The following is a 19,649-nucleotide window of genomic DNA, read 5'->3' as shown; positions in this document are numbered from 1 at the left end:
CATGATGTTATCACAGAGACAGTTGAGTGTGCTTACCACAGGGCACGTCCCAAAATTTAGTATCATGGTACAAAGCCATAAAACAAGTGCCAATATGTTTTAAACAAATAAAGATCATACCAAGTATGTTCCCTGATAATAATGGAATTAAACTAAAAACCAGTAACAAAAATCCTCAAATATATGAAAATCAAATAGCATATTTTTAAATAATCTATAGGGAGGCCAGCCAGGGAGATAGCTGTTGGTCTAAGCACTTGCCTGCCTGGCAAGTATGAGGACCCGGGTTCAACCCCCAGTACGGCATGCTGTGCTTGCAGCCTCGCCCAGCCAGCCACCAAAACCGAACATGGTGGCGCACACCTGCAATCCTAGCACTGGGGAGGCTGAGACAGGAGAATCATTATGAGTCTTTAACTGTACTGCTGCATATCAAGAACCTGTCTCAAAAAAACCAAAACCAACCAAACAAACACCCTGACAGCTGTATGACTTGAATCCCAAAACACTCCAATTCTATTGTTGGTGCTTTATTTCCCAAGAGAGTATGAATTCTTGAGAAGTCCAATATTTATTTTTACTTTTTTTTTGAGATAAGGTCTTGCTTTGTCATTTAATCTGGATTTGAATATACTATGTTCAAACTCTCAGAGATCTTCCCAGCCTCTCAAGTGCTAGCATTACAAATACAGTTCCATGCTCAGCAAAAAACAAATTTTAACAATATAAAATACCTGGGGGCTGGTGAGATGGCTCAGTGGTCTAAAGCACCTACTTAGAACAAGTTAAGCTAAACAAAAGCACAGGGACCACGGTTCAATCCCCAGCACCACATGCCAGCCAGCCCCGCCCCCTGGTGGGCTGAGCTGGCCACACACACAAAATAAATAAATAAATAAATTTAAAATAAAACAATATAAAATACCTGTATCCCTACGTGAAACTTAATCTGCAACCCCAGCATTTGGGAGGCTGAGACAGAACAATTGCTGCTGCAAGTTTAAGGCCAGCCTAAACTACATAGTGAAAGCCTGTCTCTCAAAAAACATTTTAGTCCTTATTTACATTTTTGGTTTCTCACACTGGAGAAACACTGGCATTTAATAATGCATCCACTTTACTTCCCTTAACCAAAAAACAAAACTACAAAAAAGTAAGATGAAAATACCAAAGAGCTTCTACCATTTAGAACATAATTAGCAACAAGCTAATCAGACAAAACAAAAGCAAATAGGTGTTTTATCCGTCCCATGCTTGTTTTTAATGTTTTGTAAGGGCACTAATAAATGAATTTTTTTTCTTTTTTTGGCTGAGACAGGGTCTGGCTATGCAATTCAGGCTGGCCTTGATCTCACTTTGTACCCCAGGCTGGTCAAGAATGTACTTGCAACAATTCTCCTGCCTCAGCTTCCCAAGTGCTGGGATGATGGGCGTGCACCACTATGCCCAGCTTGAGGCTTCTTGTACGGGATTTCTAACATTAAAAATTGCATTTTCACTGGGCATGGAGGCACAAGCTTGTAATCCCAGCACTCGGGAGGCTGAGGCAGGAGAAATGCTGAGCTCAAGGCCAGCCTAAACTGCATAGTGAGACCCTGTCTGAAGAGACTATATAATTTTCACCAGGTATGTGGCACACGCACTTGGGAGACTGATACAGGAGGATCACCATGAGACTGAAGCCCATTTGGGCTACATAGTCAGTTCAAAGCCAGCCTGAAGTACAGAGAGACCTTGTCTCCAAACAAACCAATCAACCTGTATTTCCTAGCCAGATATAGTGGCAAGCAACTATAATCCCGGCACTGATGGACGATGAGGCAAGAAAATCACAACCTCAAGTCCTGCCTGGATAACTTGGCAAGACCGTTTCAAAATAAAAAATAAAGGGCCAGGGATACAGCTTAGCAGCATACACACCTGCCTGCAAGTATAAGGTCCCAAGTTTAATCCCCGGTACCAAAGTAAGTAAATAAAATAAATAAAAAGGGCTGGTAATATAGTTCAGTGTTGGAGCATTTATAAGTTCCATCCCCATACTGGGGAAAAAAGTGTCTATAAAGCAAGGAAGGCAGTGCAGCTCAGTGTTAGCACCAGGCCCGGGTCAGACCATTAGTTCAATCCCCAGTACTGCAAGAGGGGGAAAGTAACAGAAATAAAAAGCCAGAAACTGCGTACTTGTTATAAATTCATACACCAAAAATAAAGCACAATCTAAACAAAGTATTTGTGCTTCCTTATTGTCCAACAGCAGCTTTAGAGGTTTTCTATGAATTCAGACCTATATACTACACCTTTAACTTCTTTACCCTGCCCTCCAATCTGTTGCTAAAGTGAATAATGCAATACACTCTTTAAGCAATCTGTAAACTTACTTCTCTAAATATCCAAAGATTTCCACTTTTTGCCAATATAAAGACCTAAATGTCCAAAAATTATGGTCAGATGGAAAAATGTACAGTATGAAGACTGCCTAATAAGAACTTTGTGGGGCTGGTGAGACGGCTCAGTGATCTAAAGCACCTACTTGGAACAAGTTTAGCAAAGCACAGGGACCGCGGTTCAATCCCCCAGCACCACATGCCAGCCAGCCCCGCCCCCTGGTGGGCTGAGCTGGCCACACACACACACACACACAAATTAAAAAAAAGAACTTTGTATCTTTCCCTTGGGCTACAATTACTCTTTAGCATAAATTATATACACGCAGCTATAACAGCTTATAGATTTCCTACTATAGTTGAGATCTACTCTAGATCATATTCCACACTGAAAATAACCAATCTGGAGCAGAGAGGTAGCATATACCTGTTAATCCTAGCACTCCGGAAGCTAAAGCAGGAGGAGTCTTCAGCGGGAGGCTAAAACTGGGCTACATGAGGCCCTGTCTTGAAAAACCAACACCAAACAACTTTTTTTTTTTTTTTTTTTTTTTTTAACAGGGTCTCATCACATAGATCAGACTTGTACTGATCTTCCCTGTTTTTCAGCCTTCCAAGCACTGGGATTAAAGGTGTCACCATGCCCAGTCTCAGTCGCCATCTCAGCGTGCCCAGGGGCAGGACTGGCACTGCACATGGGATCGAATCCCAGTTCCTGCCAGGTGCTTTAGTCTGCTGAGCTATCTGGTCGGTCCTCAAACCAACTTTTTATTTCATATTTTAATTGGCTCTTAAATAGTTTCTCACTCCAGGGATCTAGGGAGAGTGTATCTCAGTGGTAGAGTTCATGCTTTGCCTAAGCAAGATCCTGAGTTTAATATTCACCATCTTCCCTTCCGCAAACCACAAGTGTCCCTAGAGAAAATAACTATTTGTGTTAAGAAAAGAGCACAGCTGCTTGTGGGGCCACGTACCTGTAATCCCAGCATTTGGGGAACTGTCAGCAAAAGGCTTGAAAACCCAGACAGCATAAAATTGTGGCTAGCCTAAACAGCAAGATCCTAACATACACACCCACACCCACACCCCCCTGGCTGGCACAGTGGTGGATGCCTATAATCCCAGCTGCTCAGGAGACTAACAGCAGGATTATAAATTTGAGGCCAGCCTAAGCAATTTAGGAAGATCTTATCTCAAAATAAAAAAAGTATTAAAGCTATTGTTCAGCTGTAGAGTGCTTGCCTAGCATGCTCAGAGCCCTGGTTCAATTCCTTCTGTTATTTCCGGTTATGTCAAAGTCTGTTTAAAGCCAGGCATAGTAGCACCTGGGAGGCTGAGCCAAGAGGATTCAAATTTAGGGCCGGAAAGATAGCTCAGTAGAACAAGTGCTTGCCTGGAAGCACAAGGTCCTGAGTTCAGTCCCCACTACTGTAAAAACAAAACAAAACGAACAAACAAACAAAAACCAAGAGAATTCAAATTTGAAACCCCACCTGGGCAGCTTCAAAATGTTGGAGGGAAAAAAAAAAAAGTCAAAAAAGAAAAAAAAAGAACAAGAAAAAAACAGGCATTCAAATGTTCTTGCTCTATTCCACAGCTACTACTACTAGGACTGAAGGGAAGAAGGGTCAGGCCTCCAAGTTCAGTTGTCTACTGTACATACCTGAAGAGCAGTAGGTAGCAGCCACCAAGGTGATCAGGCCAGATTTGATTTCAAGGGCATTGAAAGGGAACAAAAATTGTGCATGGCAAGAGTAAAAGCCATAAGGTTCAGCCACCTACAGCCCTACTGAAGATTTCCCTTCTATTATCAACACTGAGCGACTAAGCTACTTTATGACATAAGCACTTTATCTTAAGCCACTTAGGGACAATATTCCAATATTCTACACTCATCATCATCTCTGATCCTTCTAATTAATGAAAGCAAACATTTACTAAGCAACTTAACTAGCTTACTACATGGATTTTTTTAAATACAGAAGCTCATTAAGCTGCTTGTGCTGGCCCTAAACTTGCAATCCTCCTGCCACAGCCTTGCAGACGTGTGCCACTTTGTCAGACTATGCATTATTTCATTTATTTCTCACAAAAGCTAGCTAACATAATTATCTCTATTCAATGAAGGAACAGATTCCCAGGGAGTGTGACTTTCCCAGGGTCACAACAAAGTACGACTCAGGACTGTGATCTGAACCCAAGGGGACTGCTGATCCTGTGCTCCTAGCCACTTGTCAGCTGCCTTCTTAACCCATTAGCCACTCAGGGTCCCCAGTGCCCAGCACCCTGATTTCCCTGAACCTAACCCCTTACCTCTCCCCAATAGTCTGCTAACAAAACCATTCCTAAGCCATCAGTAAAATCCATCTGCTTTCTTCACCCCACACTAAGTAGCTGAGTGCTTCTGGGAAGAACAATATCTTCTTACAGTTGCCTTCATTTTCATTTCTTTCTTTCTTTTTTTTGCAGTACCGGGGATTGAACTTAGGATCTTGAGCCTGCCAGGCAGGCACTTATGTCACTGAGCTATCCCCGTAGCCTTTGTTCTCGTTTTTTGAAACCTACTAGCCCTCAACACACCTGCCAATGACTCGGTTTTTTTTCTTTTTCCATGAGACTATAGCTCACTGTGTAGTTCAGGCTGGCCTTGAACTTACTGTGTAGCTCAGGCAAGCCTGGAAGTCATGGCAACCCTCCTGCTTCAGCCCCCCAAATGCCGGGATTGCAGGCGTGCACCACCATGCCCAGCTGCTCTCAGTTTCTTGAACATTCACATCAACCATATCACTATCCTTAAGGACACTGTGCACACCCCAAGCCAAGCTGAAAACGGTAAGATCCTGTTTTTACCTTGCACTAAACTATCTCATCTATGCCGACCACTTTCCTGTGAGGTGCAGAGAATGTTTTCCTCTACTTGCCCTTTATCCCTATGCTGCAACTCTGCTCCATCAACGATTACACTTCTGGCTGTCATCTGAACTGCTACTGGCTCCTCAATTTAAACACATCCATGCGGCTCCCATTCAAAACACCCGCCTTGACCTACGGCTTCCTCTAGGTGGCATCCACCATTCTAACTCCATCGCTAGCAAACAGCCTTTGCTGTCTCCTCTCATTTCCCATAAAGCCTCATCCACTGCCATCTGGCTTCCATCCTCACTATTTCTGAAACAGCTAAGGTCACGAATGACGTCCTAACTGCCAAGTCCAGTAGGTACTTTTCAGTCCTTATCTAACTAAAACGCTTAGGCAATCGACACTGTTAAGCAGCTCCTCCAGTTCTGGACATGCATTCTTGCCAGCCTTGCTCCTCTGCCCAGCGCTCTCCCACCAGGCCGGACCCCAGTGCTTCTGGGTGCTCCCCTGGCCCCCATTTGCCCCTCTATTCATCTCACTCTACATTCTTCCTGGTGGTTGTGCTCACTCAGGCTTTCAGTCTTTATGCCAACAAATTCCTAAATCTGTATCTCCAACTCAGCTTCACCAAGTTGCACACATACACACACATATACATATACACATAGGTGTGTCTCAGAATTGAATATAAACACCTGCTGCACCACTCCATCTGGACAGTCTCACAAACTTCCAACTTTGTAACTCTTAAATTTACTTCTTGGCCCCCTTCAACCTGTTTTAGGGCTGAGAATACAGCTCAGTGGTAAAGAGCACTTCCCCAGTATGTTGAAGGGCCTAGGTTCAACCTCCAGCCCCCAAAGCCAGAAACAAACTGGACAGAGCGACACATACTCATGGATCTAACTACTCTAGTAGTCAAGAGGACAAGAATGTTTTGAGTTCAGGAGTTTAAGACCAGCCAGGGTAATATACTGTCTTGAAAAGAAAACAAACAGGGCTGGAGAGATGGCTCAGTAGAATAAGTGCTTGTCTGACAAGCACAAGGGCCTCAGTTCAATCCCTGGTTCCGCAAAAAAGAAAACAGAAAAAGAGAGAAAGGGAGTGTAACTTTTTTTTTTGGCGGAACCAGGGATTGTACTCAGGCCCTTGTGCTTGCCACAAGCACTTATTCTACTGAGCTATCTCCCCGGCCCCAGATGTTGTAAATTTAAGACTAGCTTGGGCTACTTAGTTCAAGCCCAGCCTGAACTATACTGTGAGACCCTGTCTAAAAAAGAAAAAAAAAAAAAAAAAAAAAGAAAGGACTGGGGAGATGGCTCAGTGGAATAAGCGCTTCCCTGACATGTGCAAGGGCCTGAGTTCAATCCCCAGTTTCACAAAAAAAAAAATCAATTCCTGTTCCCCTCTTCCCCTCTCCTTATTTCTAGACTGTAGACTTTGCAGACTGAATCTAGTATTTGCACTGATTCCCATTTGATATGGCTTTATGAACATGTCTCACTATAGTTTTCTGATCAAGTATCTATATCTCCAACTAAATAGTGAGTTCATAGGTTAAGAATTCAATCTTACATTTAGTATCTAGTGCATGTCCAATGCCTAGAACACAGCTACCTACCATGAGTTCTACTAACATGAATTTTACTAATTATTGTCTAGACCTTGGCTTCCCCTTTTCTGGAGGAAAGACCACTCTAAAAAAACAAAGTGAGCTGGAGGTACAGCTCAGTGGTAAGGCACTTGCCTAGCATGTGTGAGGCCCTCAGTTTGATCCCCAAGTACTGAAAAAGCTAATGAATTAACTTATTTTTTTCTCTGCACTATAGTCCAAAAAAATGTGTCATGAGAAGTTTTAGGTAATTCCCCACCACAGTATTTGTGAATTGAATCCAGTGCCTTCAACCTAAAGTGTATCCCCAGGGCATTTAACTTCAAGACAAAATCTTACTAAATCCCCAGGCAGGACTTAAGCTTAATATCCTATTGCCTCAGCTTTCCAGAGTGGAAAGATTATAAGCATGTACCACCATACCTGTTTTTTTTTTTTTTTTTTTTAAATGTTATTTATTTATTTGTGTGTGTGTGTGGCCAGCTCAGCCCACCAGGGGGCAGGGCTGGCTGGCATGTGGTGCTGGGGGATTGAACCGCGGCCCCTGTGCTTTGCTAAGCTTGTTCCAAGTAGGTGCTTTAGACCACTGAGCCATCTAACCAGCCCTTTAAATGTATTCTTTGTTGAAATACTCTTTGTTTGCTTGGCAGAACCGGGGATTGAACTCAGGCACTTGTGCTTGCCAGGCAAGCGCTTATTCTACTGAGCCATCTCCCCGGCCCACCATACCTGTTTTAGATAAAAAAAATTAAGCTAACAAAATGCTTCCTGGAGCCTGGCATGGTGATACATGTTTATAGTCCCAATATCTGGAAGGCTAAGGAACGAGAACTGCCAGGAGTTTGGGAACAGCATGAACTGTACACTGAATTCAAGGCCAACCTGGACTACATAGCGAGACCATATCTCACAAAACAACAATAAAAAAAGTGGGGGGGGGTGGAGTGGAAGCTGGGCATAGTGGTGTGGGGCTAAACTCCCAGCACTCAGGAGTCTAAGGCAGAAGGACTGATATGAACTCAAGTCAAGCCTGAACTACATAATGAGACTCTATCTCAAAAAACCAAACACCAGAGCCAGTGAGATAGCTCAGTGGACTAAGCGCCTGCATAGGCAAGCATAGGGATTGGGTTTGATCCCCTGCACCACATGTCTGCAACAGCCCCACCCCCAGGCACACTGAGCTGGCCAGAATGGTCATGGAGGCACATGCCTGTAATCCGAGAGCCGGAGAGACTGAAAACAGGAAAATCACTAAGAGTCAAAGCTCTGTAATGAGACCCTATACCAAATACATTAATAAAAGTGAAACTCAAACACAAAAAAACCCCAGAGAAAACCTTCCTAAAATATATAAAGCCCTGGTGTGGTGGTGCATGTCAGTAATCCCAGCACTGGGAGGCTCAGGCCATGCTGGGGCACACCTGTAATCCCAGCTCTTGGGAGGCTGAAAACAGAATTACTGTAAGTCTGATCTGGGTAGTCAGACCCTTGTCCTAAGTCACTGCAAATTCAAGACCAGCCTGGGCTACAAAATGAGCTCAAGGCCAGCCTGAACTGCACAGCGGGATCCTGTCTCCAAAAGAATTCTTTTTTTTTGTGGAACCGGGGATTGAACCCAAACTTGCCAGGGAAGCACATATTCCACTGAGCCATCTCCCCAGTCCCTCCAAAAGAATTCTAAAACCTAAAAGTAGGGCTGCAGGGATAGCTCAGTGGTCTAAGTACCTGCCTAGGAAAGCACAAGGACCTGGGTTCGATCCTCATGGCACACGAGCCCTGTCCTTGAGCGCGCTGAGCCAGTCACCCAGTCATGGCATGGTGGCACACACCTATAATCCCAGTGCTTGGGAGACTGAAAATAGGAGGATCACTGTAAGTCTGAGCCATGCAGTGAGACCCTATACCAAATACATGTAAAAAACAAAACAAAACCCTAAAAGTAAATAAAATAGATAAAGCACTACACCTATGTTGCATATTTAAAGACAAAAAGTTTATTTTTTTAAATTATTATTTATTTGTGTGTTTGTGTATGTGTGTGTAGCCAGCTCAGCCCACTAGGAGGCAGGGCTGGCTGCCATGTGGTGCTGGGGGATTGAACCGCGGTCCCTCTACTTTAGTTAAGTTTGTTCTAAGTAGGTGCTTTAGACCACTGAGCCATCTCACCAGCCCCAAGACAAAAAGTTTAGAACGAAAGGAAATGTTATAGGTACAAGTTATTCTAAGTGAAACCAGATTAAGGTAACTTTTCTAAAACATGTAAAAATTTAAGTACTCAAGGTCAGACATACAGTGGCATAAGTGCCTGCCTGGCAAAGTCCTAAGTTTAATCCCTGGTACCACAAAAAAACCCAGAAAAAAACCCCCAAATCTAAGTATACATAATTAATTCCTCAGAGTCTCAATCAACTTCAGGTGCCTTCAACAAGGCCTTGTAAGAAAGTACAGAGAAACTGGGGAGATAGCTCAGTGGAATAAATGCTTGCCTAGCAAGTGCAAGGTTCTGAGTTTGATCCCTGGTACCACCAAAAAAAAAAAAAAAAAAAAAAAGAAAAAAGACAAAAGAAAGCGTAGAGAAATAAAGACACTTAGTAAGAATGGCTTTTTATAGGTACTCTATACTACTACTTGAAACATGTTATATAACTTGACTAACAGGCCTCTGGGAAATGCAAAAATGATGCTGTCTTTAAAACAATATTGGGGCTGGTGAGATGGCTCAGTGGTCTAAAGCACCTACTTAGAACAAGCTAAGCAAAAGCACAGGGACCGCGGTTCAATCCCCCAGCACCACATGCCAGCCAGCCCCCCCCCATGGGTTGAGCTGGCCATACACACACACACACACACACACACACACACACTAAATTTAAAAAAAATAAATAAAACAATGTTTAGTGGGCCGGCCAGATAGCTCAGCAGACTACAGCACCTGCTAGGTAGAGCACAGCAGCCAGGGTTCAATCCCTGGCCTCTGTGCTGGCCCTACCCCCAGGGCACACCGAGATGGGGTGTGGTGGGGCACACTCGTAATCTCAGCTCTTGGGAGGCTGTGAACAGGAGAATCATTACAAATCCAATCTGTGCAGTCAGACCCTGTAGACCTTGTCCTAAATACATACATACATAAAACAACTTTTATTTAATTTAGCATCTTCACAATTGCTTAGATGTTGAATGCCGAATGCCTACAAGGAATTCTCAGACAATAGCAATCTACCTGGCTACCCCATAAAGTACAGAGACTGGTGCACTAAGCAAAGCTGGGAAGAAAAAGAGTTCAAGCTAGCGGAATAGTGGAAAGAGATGTGAGCTGAACAGAGGATACAAGTGAAACTGGGCCAGGGGCTTTATATACCTTGGTGAAAGTGGTGGAGCCCGAGGCCATCAGAATTTGGCGCACACGGTTGTGGAAGCGCTGCATTGATTCATCGTCCACGCGCAGGAAACACTGAGCTGTCCGCTCCTTAGTAACCTAAACCACAAAGGCAGGGTTAACTCATCTGTGGAAGGCAACATGGGCAAGGATCAAGTCTGACAACCAATAAGCCCGACCCACTACCAAGGCTCGATGGCCTGCAACTGAAAATAAATGCTTATATTCTTCACCCGGATTTAACCTGGAGGTAGGTTAGTAATGTGTTGCTCCCAGCCCTCTTCCCAGGCTGTACCTCATTCTGTAGGTTCCAGACCCCATCCTTATGGGTGAACTCCTCGTAGCTGGTGCGGCATTTAGGCAGGATACGACATTCAAAGCCACACATGTTAAACAGCAAGTTGGGGTTGTCCTTACTATACACAGACACAAAGCTGTTCTCCCACTGAACTGTTGTAACGGATCGTGGAAGACGGTTCTTGATGTCCCAGAAAACTGCCCGACCCCTGCCCAGAGGGAACATATGATCACATTAATATCCTGCAAGAACTTCCTTCAAAGGCCACACAGATGATACCCTAACAGGGTGATGCTCACCCTGAGGTGATATCCTAACAGGGCAACACTCATCCCAAGGACACAACTAGCTCCGTGCCCTCTAATTGCTCTATGGGTTGTTAGGCTAACGTCCTTGCAGCTGCTCCAGCCCCCACTTAAGACTCACAAGTTGACATCATGCTTCATGAGGCGCATGCGGGCATCTCGGGGCCAACACTTCTTGTTATTATAGCCAACGATGTTTTCATTGTTGGGGTCAGGATGCTCTGTCAGGTAGCGTTGGATCAGGTCCCGAGCCTCATCTGCTGTGAATCTACAGTACACAAGGTACTCTGTTGAGGCCCAATGACACCAAGACCCTGAGGTCCCCAACTCTACAGGTGTGACCCCACCCCACTCCCAGACTTCTTTCTACTTAACACCCCACCCTGCAATGAGAACTAAGATATCACTGCTACTTTCAGAGCAGGCTATATGCCTCCACACCATGCTGCAAAGAGCTGCTCACCTGAAGAAAATATGGATGCGGTCAATGTATCTACAGAAGAGTCGGATGGGGTGGGCAGCCTCCGTGGCTATGTCCTGGAAACTGAGGAAGTCATTTGGCATCTGCGGAGGCCCAGCCATCTCACTGGCCCGGTGCAATCCCAACACCAGCAAATCCATCACCAGGCCATAGTACTGCACAATGAATGAGGCAAACTGCAGGCCTCTGATGATCCCATATGAATTAGTGTGGTTCATGTCCTAGAAAAACAAAAAAACTGCAACCTTCGGCCACATTCCAGGCTTTTCCTAGTTCAACCTCTTTTGTTCTCCCTTCAGCAAATCTTAACTGAACTAGCTGGACCACCCCTCCACCTCACAACTCCTTGCTACTATGCCTCCAAACACACCTTATAGTTGATGACAACATTGTTCTTGGCAGTCATATAGTCAGCTATGTTGTGGTCCACAATGAGTCGCAGCAGCCTATTCAGCAGGGTTAAGTCAATCTTTTCATACATCTTCTCAAAACGAGATTCCAGCATGACATTGCACTCGCCCTCACTGGTCTCCCACACATCCTGAAGGTTATTGATGCCTAAAGAATAGGCATGACAGGTCCCCAGCAGGTTAGACATTCCCTTTCAGGACTGGTACCCACAGAAACTATGAACACACTCCAAAACACAATTCCACTACCACTCCATTCTTTCACTCAGATCATTACAATTGTCAGCTTTGTTAGCTTAATATCAATACTATTCTTGTTACAACAACAACAACAACAACAACAACAACAACAACAAGTGAACCAATCATGCTGCACAGATGAGAATTTAGACGTATAGATTAATTCACTCCTCTTTTTCCTCAGGGAATGATTCCAGATGTTTTACCTTGGCACCACTTGTAAACAAGCAGTGGAGGTGGTTCTGTGTCAGCAGGCTTGATCCAGGGAGGGAAAAGGCGGCGCTTGTCTGCTTCATACCACAGGTACTGGTCTAGGTATGCATCAGTTATCTTCTCCAGTGGTTCCACATCATACACTGGCACCAGGTGGCTATAGAGATCCATGAACTCAATGCCCACCTATGGAACAAGAAATTGAGTCTCACCAATCCACAGATCACCTGGTAGTGTGGGCAGCAAGAACAAATAGCATAGCATGAAAGAACATGGGAAACATCTCACTCACTTCTTTAAAGGCTCTCTGTGTGAGGAGGTGACGCTTGATGCGGGACAATGCCTCGTGAGGGTTATCATAGGCTTGCTCAATCAGACCTAGCTCCTCCCTCTGAGACTGGTTTAACCGAGATTTCACACTGACAAAGAAATAGGAAAGGTGAATAAAAATAAACCAAGTGGATACCAAATGCAGAAAGCACTGGGGCTAAGTTTTTCTTTGGACTGACTGATGACATTCTGCTACAGTTCCCAGCAGGAACCCATCCATCTACCCCACTCCTCACCTGTAAGCTTCCTTGAGTCGCTCCAAAGCCAGGATAAGCAACTTCGTGTCATGCTTGTAGGACAGTGGAGGGAACGGGATGGGTGAGAACCTACGGCTTTCCAACCAATGCACAGTGGTGGTATACACTGCCACTGCTTCCTCTGCTGTGATATAAGGCCCATCCTGCAAGGTGATTTGAAATTAGCTTCCCACCATACCTAAAAGCCAGGGCAGAGCAGGTTCCCAACTCTGGAGTCCACCCTCCCACCTAGACCCCCCAACACCCAGCCCAGCCTTCTCTGTCGAACCTTCAGGTAATTGTGCTGCCGCTCCTGTTCTGCCTTCAAGTAGAGCCGAGTAAGACGGCCCAGGTTCTTTTTGCAAACAGTCTTGTCCACAGTGGCCCCTCGACGGATCCGCTCTCGGTTATAGTGGGCAGTGTTGGTCCACCAGTCAGCTTTGGCCTTCACATATCGAAGGATCATATTCTCTATGGGTGTTGGCAGTCCTGGGACCTAAGAGTAAAAAGGCACAATGATAAAGTGACATAAGTCATAGTCCCCAAAGGCATGTGGGAATGGAGATCCTAACCTCAGGACCACAGGTGGCCATGCTCCCTTGGAGCTGGAGAGAAGCCTACCTTCCAGGGAATGTTAGCCTTCCAGCAGCGCCAGGCTTCACTGAGGTGCTGCAGGATTGTTCGGGCCTTGTTCTGTTTGATCCCCTCAGGCATCATGTCCAGAATGTCATGCATCACAGCTGCTCGAAGCTCAAGGTCAAAATGGGACTCCACTCGCTGCTTCGTCACTGTCTTTGCTACCCCTTTCGAGTGTCGGCCTAGAAGTGAAGTAATGGTCTAGGTGGTATCAGTGGACATTAACAAAATATCCTTATGTGCAATACATACAAAACCAAAACTCCCAGCCAGGCACAGAGGTACATGCCTATAATCTTGGCAGTCTAGGAGACTGGGACACAATTACAAACTGGAGCCCAGACTCGACACATTACCAAGACCCTGTCTCAAAAAAGTTGGAGGGACTGGTGCAAAGGCCATGGATTCAATTTCTAGTGGTACAACAAAATTATTCACAACTATGCTTCTAAGAACTTCCATTCCTGCAAATGAATGCTGACCTCAAGCCTCAGAGAAGCCCAAGAAAGAGAACCGTGGGGTTCTTACATGACAGTAGGAAACAGATAAAGAATAGCAATAATGGGAGATGTTTGACAAAGAAAACTACCTACCTTCAAATTGTCGGGCTAGGAGATTGCCCAGCCACCGCTCTAGCAAAGGGGTAATGCCACGCATGAAGAACAGCCAGACACGCCAGCCAGCAGCCCAGAAGCCACAGCCAGGGCCTTTCCCCACAGGGCCCTACAATCGCAAGCACACATCAAGAACACAAGTCAACAACTCATTCAGACAAAACACAAAACAGGGCAGGCAGGCTGAGGATAGAGCTCACTGGAAGCACTCTATCACATGTAAAGCACTGGATTTGACCTCAGCACCATAAAAATAAAAAACAGTATGAAAAAAAGAAAACTGGGCCAGGCATGGTGGCACACGCCGATAATCCCACCACATAAGAGACTGAGGCAGGAGGATCATTGCAAGTTCAAGACCAGCGTGGACTACAAAGTGAGCTCAAGGCCAACCTGAGCTGCATAATGAGACCCTGTCTCAAAAAGACAAAGAAAGAAAGAAAAAGAAAAAAAAGCCAGGCACAAGTATGGCAAAAGAAATACACAATGAAAGTAAAAGAAAACGATTTAGGACCCAGCATTTAAAACAGGGAGCATTGCCAGGCCTGGAGGCACCCAGTGGTAGTCCCAGCACTTGGAGGCTGAGACAAGAAGATCAGAAGTTTAAGATCAGCTTGGGCAATTTACCAAGACTCTATCTAAAAAAAAAAAAAAAAAAAAGATGGGATTGTGGCTCAGTACACACACACACAAAACCCAAAGCCAACAAAAACTACCATGTGTTTGCTTTGGTAGCACATATACCAAAAAACAAAAGCCACCATAAAAATGAAAGTGAGATGCCAGGGAGATGGCTCAGTGGAATAAGCTCTTCCCTGGCAAGCTTAAGAACCGGAGTTCAATCCCCGGTTCCACCAAAAAAAGAAAAAGAAACTTGGAAAGAGACTAAAACTCTGGCCTATGCTCTCTTCTAAACTCAGAGTCAGAGGGGATGCGGAGATGGCTCAGTAGAATAAGTGCTTGCCTGGTAAGTACAAGGGCCTGAGTTCAATCCCTGGTTCTGCCAAAGGGGTGGTGGGGAGGCACAGGGAAACAAAAAAAAAAAAGGGTGGGGGAGATAGCTCAATAGAATAAGTGCTTGCCTGGCAAATGCAAGGTCCTGAGTTCAATCCCCAGTACCAAAAAAAAAAAAAAAAAAAAAAAAAAAAAAAAAAAAAAAAGCAACAGAGGTAGGTTGGTGGGAAAGTGTTGAGATTCACAAAGTGAAAATAAACATGACACACTCCTAACTTCTACAAACTAGTCCTGGATGAGTCCTAACTAGATGTAAAACTGAAAGGAAGCCAAAGGGGACCAGGTCTCACCGTATTGAAGCGGTAATAGATGAGATGCTTCAAGTCCTTGCACATGCGGATCTGTCGCATCAGCTTGTATTTGTATCGATACATGCCTGTTAACTGCCCCACGTGGGCAAATATGTACTGCAATCCATCTGCCAACTGCAACACAATTGTGCAATGAGATGAGCTCAAGCCAGCCCCATGCTCAGCACAAGCTTCATCCAGCTTTCCCACCTGGGCAGAGTAGGAGATACCTGGTCTTACCTGGAAGGCATCCACATTGCCCAGTCGATACTGAACATGACTGTCCACAACCAGCTTTGTTAAACGCAGTACTTCCCGGCACAGATGGAAAGCATTCCCGAAACGGGATTTCTTTCTTTCCTGAAGATGTCAAGAACACAAAGAACAGTAATGACCAATGGTCCCAAATGGACACAGGTCACAATGAAACTAGTCATCCTCCCCTAAGCCCAGGAGAGCCCTAAGTCCAACGCAGGCACCTTGGTGGTGAGGGTCTTCACAGGCTTGAGGTTGAAGTTGTAGTCCAGGTGCAGGTAGTTGAGGTTTTTACGGTGGATGAGAAGGTTGAGCATGTTGTAGCCCTGACGGCAAACTTGCAGTCCCACTTCTACCCAGTCCAGTTTTGTGGATTGAAAGAATTTGGTAGCTTTAAAAGATCGGAACAAATACCTATGGTGGGAATAAAGAGTGAGAGTCTACTAATTACGTATGAAACAGAACTTACAGTGTGACCCTTGAGCACTTTACCTCTTCTTTTGGGCCTTAGGTGGCCGATGCTTCAGAGCATTCAGCACATAGTACTTAAGCAGCTTCTGGTAGGAGACTCTCACTTTCACAGGCTGCCCAGCAGGACAATGCTCCCGGTACCTGGGGAAACAAGCCCACCACTTTTCTCATCTCTCTTTCCAGACACTATACAAAAGGCTACACAGCCTCTTAGATGGAATCTTTCCTCCTACACATTTATTTTTTCCTTCTAAGTAGAAGCCTTACCAGTTCTTGACAAGGGGTATGTCCAGGGCCCGGCGGGTACGACCAGAGCGTAAATTGAAGGGCCGCGGGGCCCAAAGCAGGGCAATGCCATTGGCTGTGTTGTCTGTGTAGAGGGGTGTGTCCTTCAAGAAGGGCTCCACAAACTCTGGGAGCTCGAATTCTTCATCGTCATCTGGCAATGGTTCCTGGCTCTGCAAAAGGAACCCCCAAGGACTGAGCACCTAGTGATCTGATTTCAAATGGCAGGGAAACTCCAGGGCCAAACACAGTGGCTACATCTGCCAAGCAAACTGGGCTGCACAAGAGAAGATCTGGCAGCCAGGGCAAAGGAGACCAAGGAAATAAAGAACAAAACAGAAACAACCAGGAAAGCATCACTCTTTTTTTTTTCCCCTTTATTTGGCAGAACCGGGGATTGAACGTAGGCCCCTGAGCTTGCCAGGGAAATGTTTATTCCACTGAACCATCTTCCTGGCCCCTGGAAAGCATCACTCTTCACATGACAACTGGTTTACTACCCAAAGCCTCCCAAAGTCCCCACACTATTGAAAGTAAATCTGCAATCACTTCCTGCCCGAACTAAAAAAACTGGGTTTTAGGAAGGCATTAAAAGAAATATGTTCATGTTAAGAACACAGTAAAGTGGGGACTGGGGAAATAGCTCAGCATACAAGTGCTTTGCCTGGTAGGTACAAGGTCCTGAGTTCAATCCCTAGCACCAAAAAAGGAGAACCCGATAAGGAAAAAAAAAAAAAAAAAAATAGACAAGACAGGCAGGGCAGGGAGATAGCGCAGTAGAATAAGCGCTTGCCTAGCAAGCGCAAGGGACTGAGTTCAATTCCCGGTTCTGCCAAAAATAAAATAAAAAAAGAATTATCTGTGCTAAGGAAAAGCCTATAGTGATAGTTGTACAACTCCTGAGAATAAGCTAAAGTCATGAAAAATCATACATTGCAAATGTGTGATTTGTATACTATGTTAACTGGGTCTAAATAAAGCTTTTTTTTTTTAATTTTTTTTTTAAAGCACAACAGAATACAGTACAGACCCCCTAAGAGGCGGAGGGGGGGGTCCCTCTGGCAAGAGTTTATGTCAGGTGTCCCTTTCCATGTAAATGGAAACTTGCTTGGCTTATGCAAAGCCAAGTTTGAGCCTCAGCACCACACATGAAAAATAAAGAAAAGCACCCATTTTTCTCACCTTGACTGAATGCCTATGGGAAATTGGGTTAATCAAAGGATCAAAGTAGAAAGCTGGCAAGTCAGGATCCTCAGTTTTGATGAACACAACATTGGGAGTGTGGTACCTAAAGTAAAAGGAAGAATCAACCAAAGTTCCGCTGGGCTTTGGCCCAACCTAAATACCAGCCTTCTTTCCAAATGCTGTGTTCCAACTCTCTCACCAGGTAAGGTGGACATGGTGTGGAAGGTTGTTATATAAGTAAGGAAAAGCAATCTTGTACTCAGTGCGGATAGGCTGCCGTATGATGATCTTGTTAATATCATTGAATTCATTCCAGTCTTCATCCCTAGAATACAAATTTAAGAATCAGTAGGCTTGTTTGGAAGTTATGCCTGGATTTTTGTTTTGTATTTTAGTACAGAGTCTGCAAGATCTCACTGTAGGGATCGTCCTGTTTTCAGCCTCCCAAGGGCTGAGATTACAGGCCTAGGCCACCACACCTAGTCTCAGTCACCATCTCAGTGTGCCCAGGGGGTGGGGCTGGCATGGCACACTGGGGATCAAACCCTGATCACTGAACTTACCTAAGCAGGCACTTTAGTCTGCCGAGCTATCTGTCCGGCCAGCCCTTATGCCTGGATCTTAACGATCAAAATTAAAACTTTACTTGACCCTAGGTCACTAAAATCACTTTCACCAACTTACTGTAGGTTGATGTCTCGAACAAGAGGTTCAAATTTGGGGCCTCCAGGAATGGCCATGTTGAGTGCCTTGGAGGTAAAGAAGGCCTTTAGGTCAAACAGATAGAAATAGTTGTCATCTACCAAGTCTGTTAGAAGCTGATTAGCTAAGCGGTAGAGAGTGGACATCATAGGCAATGTGAACTGCCAACGCTGGTAAGTGGAGCCATTAACGTACCTAGGAAAGAAAAGAAGGTCTGTCCATGAAGCTGGAAGGCAGCAACACCACCCCACCTACTGCTCTCCTTACCCCTCCACTCACTTCCTGCTGTCTCTCAATGGCTGGTGGTCATAGAACCAGTCCAACACAGGGGCATCCTCCTCAGGGTCCAGCTCCAGCTGAATGGCTTCTAGTGGCTCAACATCTAGGATGTTGTCAGCATAGTCCAAGGGAGGTTCCTCATCATCAAAAGGGGGGAACCGCATCCTTTTGAAATGCCTCCTGTCTCTTTTTTCTCGACGCATCATAATCCACATTGACCTAGAAGAGTGTGGTATAAGTTTTTATCCACTGACTCTCAACCACCCCCCCACCCCCCTCACCATCACCACATCCCACTCCTCTCACCCCCACTGGGAGATATAGACTGGCTCAATGACCCAGGGAATCTCGTTGACGAAGGAAATGGCTCCAGTGATGTGGTACAGAACAGGCACATCCCGAATCTGCTCCCAAGGCATAGGCATGTTCTCCAGAAGCTTAAGGACAGCATGTGGCATGTACTTTAGGGCACTGTCACATTAAGAAGAAAGAAGATTATCAGAAATGACAAAGTCATCTGCCACTTATCCTATGCTGAGAACTCAGATACCACAATACCACGTTCCACAGAAAATTATATCTTATATTCCATAGTACATGGGTCCTCCATGAAGAGTACTGCCTCCATCTCCACCTCCACCATGTGCCCCTCTGCCTCTTAAGCTTCACAGTCCTACAATACTGCAAAGGAGTCCCTCTCACCAATTGTTCCTCTGAAGATCAGGCTGCTTTACATGCTTTCCCCTCTAAGCCTTCCCAAATGTTCATCACATTTAAGTATTTTTGAGATGTGTATGGCAGCACAGATCTATAATCTCAGCTACTCAGAAAACTGAGACAGGAGGATCATAGGCTTAAAGCCAGTCTGGGCAATTTAGTAAGAACCTGTCTCAAAATAATTATGGCTCGGGCCACAGTTCAGTGTTCTCTGAGTTCACACCCCAGTACTATACAATTCCCCCCCACTCCAAATAAAGCATCTGCCTGGCAAGAGCAAGGACCCAGATTTGATCTCTGATACTGCATGCTATCTAAGTTTGAGCTGCATAGTGAGACCGTGTACCAAATAAATAAATAAATCTTTTTTTTTAAATTTATTTTATTTATGTGGGGGGGGGCAGCTCAGCCCACCAGGGGGCGGGGCTGGCTGGCATGTGGTGCTGGGGATTGAACC

At 45.0% G+C, this 19,649-nt stretch overlaps 1 protein-coding gene across 1 annotated transcript in view; it reads right to left on the bottom strand.

Moving 5' to 3' along the window:
• The window catches only part of Prpf8 (pre-mRNA processing factor 8), a 34,732-nt gene that overhangs the window by 12,504 nt on the left and 2,579 nt on the right, over window positions 1-19,649 (bottom strand). Inside the window, exons 4-24 of the mRNA XM_004635345.3 lie at window positions 18,782-18,946; window positions 18,476-18,694; window positions 18,179-18,391; window positions 17,694-17,819; window positions 17,492-17,597; window positions 16,292-16,482; window positions 16,046-16,165; window positions 15,778-15,967; window positions 15,539-15,658; window positions 15,299-15,433; window positions 13,974-14,103; window positions 13,366-13,562; window positions 13,034-13,240; window positions 12,745-12,908; window positions 12,471-12,597; window positions 12,172-12,364; window positions 11,686-11,873; window positions 11,298-11,536; window positions 10,956-11,102; window positions 10,527-10,737; window positions 10,214-10,330 (exon numbers count right to left, since the gene is read on the bottom strand). Coding sequence (XP_004635402.1) covers window positions 10,214-10,330; window positions 10,527-10,737; window positions 10,956-11,102; window positions 11,298-11,536; window positions 11,686-11,873; window positions 12,172-12,364; window positions 12,471-12,597; window positions 12,745-12,908; window positions 13,034-13,240; window positions 13,366-13,562; window positions 13,974-14,103; window positions 15,299-15,433; window positions 15,539-15,658; window positions 15,778-15,967; window positions 16,046-16,165; window positions 16,292-16,482; window positions 17,492-17,597; window positions 17,694-17,819; window positions 18,179-18,391; window positions 18,476-18,694; window positions 18,782-18,946 — 3,505 coding nt within the window. The remainder of the gene's footprint in view (window positions 1-10,213; window positions 10,331-10,526; window positions 10,738-10,955; window positions 11,103-11,297; window positions 11,537-11,685; window positions 11,874-12,171; window positions 12,365-12,470; window positions 12,598-12,744; window positions 12,909-13,033; window positions 13,241-13,365; window positions 13,563-13,973; window positions 14,104-15,298; window positions 15,434-15,538; window positions 15,659-15,777; window positions 15,968-16,045; window positions 16,166-16,291; window positions 16,483-17,491; window positions 17,598-17,693; window positions 17,820-18,178; window positions 18,392-18,475; window positions 18,695-18,781; window positions 18,947-19,649) is intronic.

This window comes from Octodon degus, unplaced genomic scaffold (genome assembly GCF_000260255.1).
Source record: "Octodon degus isolate 3935 unplaced genomic scaffold, OctDeg1.0 scaffold00072, whole genome shotgun sequence".
Taxonomy (NCBI): Eukaryota; Metazoa; Chordata; class Mammalia; order Rodentia; family Octodontidae; genus Octodon; species Octodon degus.
This window is presented reverse-complemented; position numbering and strand designations above follow the sequence as displayed.